This window comes from Dasypus novemcinctus, chromosome 27 (genome assembly GCF_030445035.2).
Source record: "Dasypus novemcinctus isolate mDasNov1 chromosome 27, mDasNov1.1.hap2, whole genome shotgun sequence".
NCBI classification, from domain to species: Eukaryota; Metazoa; Chordata; class Mammalia; order Cingulata; family Dasypodidae; genus Dasypus; species Dasypus novemcinctus.
In genome coordinates this window covers 16,480,388-16,491,803 of record NC_080699.1, presented here as the reverse complement: position 1 = coordinate 16,491,803, position 11,416 = coordinate 16,480,388, and the positions used below count along the sequence as shown (strand labels likewise).

At 36.8% G+C, this 11,416-nt stretch overlaps 1 protein-coding gene across 2 annotated transcripts in view; it reads right to left on the bottom strand.

Moving 5' to 3' along the window:
* Nucleotides 1-3,031: 3,031 nt before the first annotated feature.
* FDX1 (ferredoxin 1) overlaps nucleotides 3,032-11,416 on the bottom strand; it is a 34,931-nt gene continuing 26,546 nt past the window's right edge. The window contains exons 3-4 of one of the 2 annotated variants that reach the window (XM_012520704.4): nucleotides 10,905-11,034; nucleotides 3,032-4,987 (exon numbers count right to left, since the gene is read on the bottom strand). In XM_012520704.4, coding sequence (XP_012376158.1) covers nucleotides 4,873-4,987; nucleotides 10,905-11,034 — 245 coding nt within the window. In that variant the 3' untranslated portion in view covers nucleotides 3,032-4,872. The other variant, XM_058289456.2, reaches the window with a different exon arrangement.

Below are 11,416 nucleotides of genomic sequence, written 5' to 3'. Positions count from 1 at the left end.
AGTTTGTAGAAGCAGTGCATCTCACTGTAAAGGTCCTTTCCATCACCTCCGCTACTAAGTTGTTCCTGGTATATTTAAACCATCTTTTAACTCCCCATTTCTTTCCGTTAAACTGAGCTACATTTATTTGTGTCTCTGCTAGCAGTCATGACTGCCAGCTGGGTTTCTAATTTTTCAGTTTCTACAAATCTATAAACAGTAGAAAATCTGATAAAAATTGGGATATCATGCGACATGTTGACACATTAAAGGAATTCTGTTGCTTAACCGAATCCTATTTCTATTCTTAAATATTTCTCTAATAGGAAACAAAGTTTATATGTAATGTTGGAATGTCTTACTGTGATTTATATATAAAATCAAGTTTCATATGCTATTTTTGGGAATGTACATACAACATATTATTTCTATTTTTTTAATAGAGTGATAGTTGTTCTATAAATAAGAATGTGATCTAAAATTCTGATCCAAAATGTGGTTTACCACAAAATGTCAGGTAGTTTAAAGAAAAGAAAAAGCCCCTAAAAGAGCTGTAAAATGGGAGAGACATATGGGGGCAAGCATACCATGAATCGTTACCCTCAGGAAACAATTTTCAAGTGAAATGTTAATTGTTCTAATAAATGCTGGTTGGCCATTAGATAGAGACTACATGGGTAAAATATCACCATATATACAGCTATTAAGAATGTAGGACAACTTTCCCTTAAAACAGAAAAGTTAGACAATAGTTTCACAGCAAAGATTAGGCAAAAAGTTATGGCAATTCTTAGAACAGTTCACTTAAAAAGCAACTTCAGTAACTCTGAATTACTTAGGTAATTACAACTCAGTTTTATGTATGAAAACTAAATACAATATTAAGTATCAACACATCACAAGCAATTACATAGAGTACTATACCAAAGGAAGATCCCTTTCTTGATGGCAAAAAAAATGACTATGAATGTAAACTAAAATTATACAGTAATGAAAGGAGCCCATCATTTTTTCTTATTACTTAAATCAACTGTCAAGAATAGTGATGGGACTTAAAGAATGAAACAAATCATAATATAATAAAGCTATTACAATAAAGGAGTCATGAGAATTTTTCAAAATACAAGTGGAAAAATGAATCCCTCTCAAAAAGTTTAGAACTCTCAATTCAATTAAAAAATGGGCAAAAGCCTTAAACAGATATTTCTCCAAAGATGATATACAAATGGTCAATAAGCACATGAAAAGACACTCAACATCATTAGTCATCAGAAAAATGCAAATCAAAACTACAATGAGATACCACTTCACATCCACTGGAATCACTATTAAAAAACAACAATAGAAATAAGTGTTGGAGAGAATGTGGAGAAATAGAAACACTCATTTACTGTTGGTGGGCATGTTAAACTGTGCAGTTGCTGGGAAAACTTTTGGCAGTTCCTCAAAAAATTAAGTAGACTTACCACTCTAGCAATCCCACTTTTAGGCATATATATCAACAATCAGAACATACAAATTTAAAGTCAGAAACTAGAAAAAAGGTTACCAGGGCGTAGGGTGGAGGTACGGATGAAAGTAATGCTTAACTGGTACAGAGTTTCTGTTTGGAGTGATGGAAGAGTTTTGGTAATGTAGGGTGGTAATGGTAGAACAACACTGTGACTGTAATTAAAAACACTGAATTGTATATTTGTAAGTGGTTAAAATAAAAAGTTTGAGGTTGTATATATGTTACCAGAATAAAAACTTTAAAATACAATGGAACTGTACAACCTAAATAGTGAACCCAAATGTAAAACGATGGACTACAGCTGGTAGTATAATACTATTTCATCAATTGCAACTAAAGTACCACACTAATGTATTTTTTTTTAATATTTTATTTTATCTGCCCCCACCCCAGTTGTCTGTTCTCTGTGTCTATTTGCTGCGTGTTCTTCTTTGTCCACTTCTGTTGTTGTCAGCGGCACGGGAATCTGTGTTTCTTTTTGATGCGTCTTCTTGTTGTGTCAGCTCTCCGTGTGGGCAGCACCATTCTTGGGCAGGTTGAACTTTCTTTCATGCTGGGTGGCTCTCCTTACGGGGAGCACTCCTTGCACGTGGGACTCCCGTACGTGGGGACACCCCTTCATGGCAGGGCACTCCTTGCACACATCAGCACTGCACGTGGGCCAGCTCCACATGGGTCGAGACCCGCAGTTTGAACCGTGGACCTCCCATGTGGTAGACGGACGCCTAACCACTGGGCCAAGTCCGCTTCCATGTAGAGTATTAACAATAGTGAAAACTGTGTTTGTGAGGGAGGATATGTGGGAACTCTGTACTTTATGCATGGTTTTTCTGAAAACCTACAATTTCCTAATGAAAAAAAAAGGATAGGTATTTTTTAAAAAGTCTAGAACACTTAGGTATAAAGGCCAACTGTCACAGGAAGTCAGTAAGTGAATCTGCAAACTGACGATAGCTTTAAGACATGTCTGCAAATTCTTCAACATCCTTCCCTTCAAATAGTGGGCCAGACTTGGTGCCTCACTTCCGATGAAAAGAGGTGAAGTGATGCTTGGTTTCTTCAGACACTACGTCATAAAGAGGATACAGTTCTGCTTGGTAGCCTGCTAGCTCTTGCTTAGGACACTAGCCCTTAGAAACCCAGCCCCTATGGTGAGGAAGCCCAGGTATCTGAAGAAGTCGTGTGTGAGTGTTCCCGCAACAGCCCCTTCTAGATCCCCAACCAACACCAGCATCCCTGCCCGGCGCTGAGTGACGGAGCGTTCAGGGGAGTGCGGCGCCTAGCCTTTGATCTTCTTCAAGTTCAGGCCCCACAGCCCGGAGCAGAGATGAGCTATCCCCGCTTGGTCCTCTCTGAATCCACAACCAGCAGAAACCATCTAAGATAACAGAAGACTGTTGTTGTTTTAAGCTACTAAGTTTTAGGGTAATTTGTTTTGCAGCAAAAGATAACTATAATACAGTTACCTATAATGCATATGCATAAAAAATGGAATAATGATTTTTTTTCAACTGGAAAAATAACCTTTATACAAACCAATTATAGAATATACCTTCTATTTAATAAATTTAGTAGGTTTTATTTAAGTAATACAATTCAACGTCTTTAATTTGAACTTTTCTAATTTAAAATCTAAACCATGTAGCTTTGGAAAGGAAAGTTTAGGTAATCCATGCAAGAATAAAGAGAAAATATTAAAGCTACTTAAGAAAACATATCATTTTGAAGCTCTCTACATATAGAAGGCACATAATAATTATTAAACACCTAAAGAACATCAGAAGTCTCAAGTTCTTCCTAATCACGATTTACATATTAATTACTTTAAAAGAATCCTTATCTGGCAAATTGGTCATTTTAGTTCAAGCAGATTATTTGTGCATATGTTCTCCTTTTGCTGATAAAAGGTGAGCTGCCTGAGGGTATTCCTTGTCTTGTTTGGCTCTGTATTTCCCAACAGACATAAAACACTGCCTTATCCCAAATATAGTACTCCACAAATATTTGTAAAAATCATCACCCTGCATGATGTACTTGAACCTTATTCAGTTGTCTTAGAGTTGACATTTTTTCACTAATTTGTTCTGATCTTGCCTCACAATTAGTCTTAGTTTTACTATACTTCCAAAAAGCAAACCGCCTACCCCTTCATTAACTTGTACGCATTTATTTTTAGTAAAAATAAGAACACAAATATATTTCATTTGTGATTGTTAATCTATGATACTCAAATCCATTCCCTCACTTCCAGGACTGCTGTGGAACTTCAGCCTCATTTAAGGGAATGGCGCCCCCTGGAGCTGGGCAATTCAACAACCTCTTCATTTCTTTTTCTGGCTCAAGACAAAGAAAATCTAATTCATAAGATTCCCGTTCTGCTACCTACAGAGACGTACAATTCAGCACTATTTTTTAAAAGATTACAGAGACATATCATTTTGTTTAGAAGAAGAAAGAATAAAGATATCTAAGGTTTAGTTTATTCCTCCATTAGTGTCAGAACAAAAATCAAACTTCTTTTATAGTGTTATAATGCTTATGTTCAGATTTCTCAAGGAATCAAAAAAAAAAATTTTTTTTTTTGAGGAACCACTGCCAGAGATTGAACCCCAGACCATGTATGTGGGAAGTCACTGCTCAACTACTGAGCCACGTGGGCTCCCCCTGAGGTGGTTTTCTCATTTGTTTGCTTTTTGTTTTTCTTTTGTTTTAAGGAAGTACCCGGGACTGAACCTGGGGCCTCCCATGTAGGAGGCAGGTGCTCAACCACCTGAGCCACATCTGCTCCCCCGAATTTTGAAATTATTTCTTTATAAGGTTAATAACTGTCTTTGAAATTGTTCACTGAGCAATTAAATATTTTTGTCAATACACATTCATATTTAATTGCTGCTCTAAGTAAGATATTAATAATTTTTCTAGTTTCAGTCTGAACATTTAACTTGTAGTGACAAGATGTGGGTTCTAGTACCAGAACTTCTAATTAGTTGTATAGCCCTAAACAAGGTGGCAATTTTAGATTCCCACCTTCACCAAGATCAGACAGAGATAATCACAGCTTTTTAATCTACTTTACAGGTAAGCAGACATAAGATTTATATTAAAACATTTTGCTAATATCATTAAACAAATATAAGGTAAAATATGTTAGGTTTTATCATACTATTTTCTAATATTTGGTTGACATTTTTCTAATTTAACCAAAATAAAGATTGCATACTTTCAGAACTACAAAATTCAGTAGTTACACAAGGTAAATTAAATAGTAAAGCTACTTATAACAATAAATCCATTTATCCATGGTTTCATTTAATTACATTAAGAAATAATCATTATAAAAATAGGTAAAATTTCATGAAAATATTCCTATATATTCCAGTTTAGGCGTTCTTGCCCATATCAATGGACTGTCTGGCATCAGCCACCGCATCAGGTACTCGAACAGTCATATTGTCCATAGACTTAGTCAAACAGACTTGGCAGCCCAACCGTGATCTGTTTGAAAAAGGAGGGGAGGCACGGTTTAGTATTATGTAGATATTATTCACAAGGCAGTACTGTTGTTTAGGATGTTTTCTTGCTTTCTTACCAAAAGCAAAACATCCCCCTTAAGTTGAAACAACATAATCAACCCTACCAACTAGAGGGTAGCAGAGTACAAATATGAAAAGCTAAAAAAGCTGCATGCCAAAGCTTCCTTTCAGCCTCTCATTTCTATCACTAATTTCTTCACCAGAACTACAGCTCTTTTTGGTGAAGTGGCTGACAGGCAATCAAACAGTCCAAAAACACAATGGTGGAGAAGAGAACTAAGGTTAGCATGACTAAGAAAATTAATCAACTCCCAGATTATTAAAACCACAAACTATAAAAAGAGAGCTATTTTTTAAAGCCTTTAAAAGAAGAGATTTGGAATGCATAAGAAATGGATACGATAAGTCATAAGATACATATTTTTTTTTCAACATTTTTAACATCTCTGAAATCAAGATGCACCTTAAAATCAATGGCATCTTACAATCCCTGCTCCACTGTCAGGTGCAGTCTTGTCATGGCCATTAATTTGGTTCCAATAGTCACACAGGTTTGTCTTCGAGTGATGGGAGCTGTTAATACTCTGTATTGAGTCTGTTATCAACCAAAATTAAGTTCAAAAGATTATAAAACAAAAGTTCAAAAGCAAGCAGAAAAGTGTCAAAAATAGGGTATAAATATTTGTCATGGAGGAATGACTACAATTCCATTTTCTTTTTATTTGCAGAATTCTGTTTCATTTTTATTTTCCTTTTTCATAACAGGGATATAGTACAAATCTGTGTCTACATAAGTCTAAATAGCTCCTTCAAAACATACAAAATATTGTGATTAAGAAAGCACTGTGCCATACTTTAATTAATAGTGTTGCTTTCTTTCTTAGTGCCATATTAAAATAAATGTTAGTACAACCAAACTGTCTTCACTTTGATTAAGTGTGATATGCAGGTGTTGATTTCATTAAGGTATACATCAAATATTTACCAAGCACCTAAATGCCCAGTGCTAAATGTCACTGAGATACACAGAAGAGCGACTCAATGTGCCAAGCACCGTGCTGGGTGCTAGGGATACCAAATGCCCCTCAGGAGGCAGCGGAGAGGTGAGTGCAAACAAATCTGTGGTCCAGAATCCAGCCTGACCACAGCATGTTCACAGGCAACTCTGTTTACCCCTCCAAATAGCAGTTTCCTAATCGAATCCTAAAGATGGATAATGAGAGTGATCCTCATAAGACTGCTGCAAGGATTGCTAATATTACAGTAAATTTTAATCAAAAAGAAGAGTTGAGACATATCTGCAGAAAATTAACGTATGAGATTGTGACATATGCCTCAGAGAAAGCCAAATGGCTCTGAGGTCTAAAGAAAAAGCAGTTACTTCTGCTCAGGGAAGATGGTGTTTAGAAGAGGCTTTGAAGGAAGGGTAGGATTTAAGAGGTGATAAGGAGAAACGCATCTGCGGCAAAGGTAACAGTGCAGGAAAGTTCAGGGCATGTTTGAGGGAAGATGGTATTTCAGCTTGGCTGCTGCACAAAATAGACAAGGAGAATGATGAACTAGAAAGGGTGGACAAACCACAGAAAGCTTTGAACACCAATTAAAGAGTGTGAGAAATTTAACTGGCAAGCAATAAGGGACTACTGGGAAGTTTTGGAATAAAAGGGTAAATTCAACCATGGGAAATACTGATTGTTGATAGAGAAAACCCCCCTTCCACCAATAGTTCCTTTTTTTTTTTTTCATTTTTATTAGAAACAACCTTGACAATACTCAATTATGAATTAAGCTCTGTCTGCAGGAAAGAAAATGTGGCAGGCCAATTTGGACAAAATTCATCAGCTGGTTACTCTTGGTGTTTACATAAAGATAAGCAAGACAAAGGAGGTTTTTAAGGGACTTTTAATAAATCAAATCAATTTTATTGATATATATTAATAAAGCATAAATCCATCCAAAGTATAAAATCAATGGTATTTGGTATAATCACATATTTGCACATTCATCACTTCTATTATTTTTAAGGGGCTTTTACGAAAGAAAAGTAAATAGAGCTGAAAACAATTATAAATGAAACAGGGTAGAATATAAGCATAGTGACAGAAGACCAAGAAGCATATCATGGGACTATAGGGAGGGGGCCACCGAGCGCTCTTTTTTGCTCTATGGCCCTAGAAAATAAGGCACTAGAGCTCTGTGGCTATTTTCTCATTCTTCTGTTTCATTTGCCTCCTTAAAGATCTCTGGCTCTAAAGTCTACCCAGTATGTAAGTTATAAGGAGAAGAACAGCAAGTCTTCCTTGATTTCTTACTACTATTAGTCCCACATAATTCTGACACTTGTGTAAACCTTGAAGATATTTTCTCAAGTCTCCCTTGTCATATATACCTGACGATAGAAATACACTGAGCATTAAATTTACTTTATTCCCAAGTTGATTTTTAATTGAGAGAAGCAGCTTAAAATATCAAAAATCCAAGGGTTTGGGGGTCCAACATAACTGAATTCAAATCAGGGCTCGGGTACCCACTAGCTGTATGGCCTTGAGCAAATCTTGGAAAACTAAACCTTGTTTTCCCCTCAATAAAATAGCAATAGTTCTGCCTAACCCTGCAGGTTAGAAATAATCTTTGTGAAGTGGTTAAGCATTAGAGTAGGTACTTAACATGTAAGTTGATACTGCTGTAGTTATAACACTACTAACTATCATTTAATGACTGCTTTACCAGGCACTGTCCTAACGGCTTTATCATAAATTTATTCATTAATACCACACAACAATCCTATAGGATGGGTACTATTATTATCCTCATCCTCTAGATAAAGAAACAAGGAAATCTGTGTAGATTATACATGGAAACTGATGGCATGGCAGGAGCAATGACAATCATCAAATGTAGATTCACAGATAATTCCTGAAGCTTCTTTTTCATCACCTATTAATTCCACAAATATTTGGTGGCCTATTTTGAGTCAGGCACTGTGCTAAAAGCACTGGAGATACAGTGATGAAATAAGACATGGCCTCTGCTCTTAAGGGTGCCATATGAGTATAAAATCAATCCACCAATAATCACAGTGGAGTACATCCTACAATAAACATTAAAATAGTGGTGCTTTATCTTCAAAAATTAAAGACATTTGCATAGCATTTGGGAAGTGGACTTGGCCCAGTGGTTAGAGCGTCTGCCTACCACATGGGAGGTCCACGGTTCAAACCCCAGGCCTCCTTGACCCGTGTGGGGCTGGCCCATGCGCAGTGCTGATGCGCGCAAGGAGTGCCCTGCCACGCAGGGGTGTCCCCCGCGTAGGGAAGCCCCACGCACAGGGAGTGTGCCCCATAAGGAGAGCTGCCCAGCGCGAAAGAAAGTGCAGCCTGCCCAGGAATGGCACCGCCCACAGAGAGAGCTGACACAACAAGATTATGCAACAAAAAGAAACACAACTACAAAAGCAGACAAAGAGGAGCACGCAGCAAATGGACACAGAGAGCAGACAACGGGTGGGTTGGGAGGGGAAGGGGAGAGAAATAAATAAAATAAAATAAATCTACATAACATTTAACTTGAAATTCAAATATATGGGTTAAAAGGTTGAATTTTCTTTCTTTGTTTTACAACTGTAAGGTATCTTAGTAATAGTTGTTAGTTGTTTACGTGTGGCTATTAGCTTTGAACAAAATTCTTTCCTTTCCAAAGATGTCAAAGCGCTTTTTTTTAAAGATTTGTTTTTTATTTACTTATCCCCACCCCCCAACACCCCAGTGTTTGCACTCGCCGTCCTCTCTCTGTGTCCATTGCTGTGTGCTTGTCTTCTCTTTAGGAGGCACCAGGAATCGAACCTGGGAAAAAGGCACTCAATCACTCAAGCCACCTCAGCTCCCTGCTTTGTAGTCTCTTATTGGCTTTCCTCTTTGTATCTCCTTGTTGCATCATCTTGTTGTGTCAGCTTACCGTGCCTGCCCATCACACCAACTTGCTGTCTTGCTCATTTTCTCCAGGAGGCACTGGGAACCGAACTCAGAAGCCACCCCCGTGTGGTAGGCAGGAGCTCAATTGCTTGAGCCACATCCACTTTCTGCCAAAGTGCTTTGCAAATGCTAACAGCGAAAGCATTATCTTCTTTCCTTGAAAAGTATCTCTACTAAAGCTCTCTGTACTTAAGAAAACCAACTCTAAAATCCTATAAAAGCTATTCCTTGCTCTCCATTCTTGAGTTCTAAACAAATTTCTAACGGTCTTTTTGTAGTTTTTAATAGTCTTGCATCTTCTTCCCCCAATCCCCTTTTTCTTTTTCTCTTTACTTAGGACATGCACTACAAATTCTATCTGAATACAAAGGCGAACAGTTAGTTGTGATTTACCAATCCCATTAAGAGACAATTTCCAGAATTAAATCAAGTCACTGAATGTATTCCATGTCATTCTTTTAAAAAAAAAAGAAAAAGCATTGACAGATAATGAAGCACTTTAGAAGTAAGGAGGGACAGGTAGCTTTAGAGTCTAAAGAGATACTATTTTTCTCAGTTTCTCCTCCCAGGTTATGAGTTTCACCTCCATCAAGAGGGAAAGGAAAAAATATTTCACCTCTAAAATAAACACCAATAATCCAAAAAATTTTGTGAGGATTTGGTGAGCTTGTTTTACTAGGTGTCTAATAAAATTCTAGTTACATAATATACATGAACTAAGTAAAATTATTATTATTACTATTATTTTTAATTTTTTAAAAAACTTTTTTCATTAGGGTCACCACATTACAGTTTAATACCAAAGCCAACCTTAATTAAGTAAACTCTCATTATCTTATCACTATTAGTAAATCAATTAGTTACCTTCCTTGACTCCAACCAAAAGACTAGATTAAAAAAAAAAGGATATCACAATGTCACTTGCTACTGTAAATCTTACTACTTTTAAGAGTATCTCTACCTATCAATAACAAAAGAAAGATATGATTCACTTCAACATTCACTATTTAACTTATAAACAGAAGTATTCATCTTAACATCTTTACTATTATATATTGTTTCTTTAAAAATTCTCCTCTCAAGTAGGTAAAACTTTCTACTAAATGTTGTTCAATTAGCAAACCTGACCTTCAAGAATACCATAAGAAGTATTAAATTTAATCACAACCCAAGTTAAACTGTGATAAATATTAATTCTTAGAATAAGAATTGACTAAAGATTTACCAGGATCTTGAACTTATATTTTCAATTAATTTTTTGTTTACCTTTATAAAAAGGAAAGTGTCAAAAGGACTGAACTTGGGAAGTGGACTTGGCCCAGTGGTTAGGGCGTCCGTCTACCACATGGGAGGTCCGCGGTTCAAACCCCAGGCCTCCTTGACCCGTGTGGAGCTGGCCCATGCGCAGTGCTGATGAGCGCAAGGAGTGCCATGCCACTTAGGGCTGTCACCCGCGTAGGGGAGCCCCACGTGCAAGGAGTGCGCCCCATAAGGAAAGCCACCCAGAGCAAAAGAAACTTCAGCCTGCCCAAGAATGGTGCCGCACACATGGAGAGCTGACACAACAAGATGATGCAACAAAAAGAAACACAGATTCCCATGCTGCTGACAACAACAGAAGTGGACAAAGAACACACAGCAAACAGACACAGAGAACAGACAACTGGGGTGGGGGGAGGGAAGGGGAGAGAAATAAATAAATAAATCTTAAAAAAAAAAAAAAGGCCTGAACTGTGGAATAATGAAAACAAAGAAAAATGCCATATATTTGATATTCAAAATTTGTAATATTATCTTAGCTGGGAAAACACTATTACATTCATGGGTCTGGTCTTAGATAAACACAAAGTAATAAAACTTCTATCTCACCATATTATAAGTACAAATGAAATAATACTAAAATCTTACTTGTCTGTTAGTCCATAGGCCAGATCAAGCATGTCATTCTCCTCATCAGTGATTGCTTCTAATTTCTCAAATATGTGCTCTTCAAAGATGAGGTGACAGGTAGAGCAGGCTAAGGTTCCCTCACATGCACCTATAAAAACAACAAACACTGAACATACTTCCTGCTACAGTAAAGGCAATTAAACATGGTCCACTGAAGTTAACTGTCTCTAAATTTTAGAACCAACATTAGAAAATATAAATGATAGGAGTTTATTTCTCTGTAAGGATGAGAATTTCAAATGACCCCTCCCCACCTGCGTACAATTTGAAAGCACTTTCATATATTATTTCAAAAAGGTTTTGGGTCAGGTGCTATAAAGGGAAACACAAAAAGATTTAGCCCTAATATCAAAAAGCTCACAAATTATTAAGCTAAGACATGCATAATGTGTGCATTTTGACATTTTAAACTTATAAATACTAATATAATAGCTATGCAAGTTATCTTTTCCTGGAGAGGTCAATGCGAT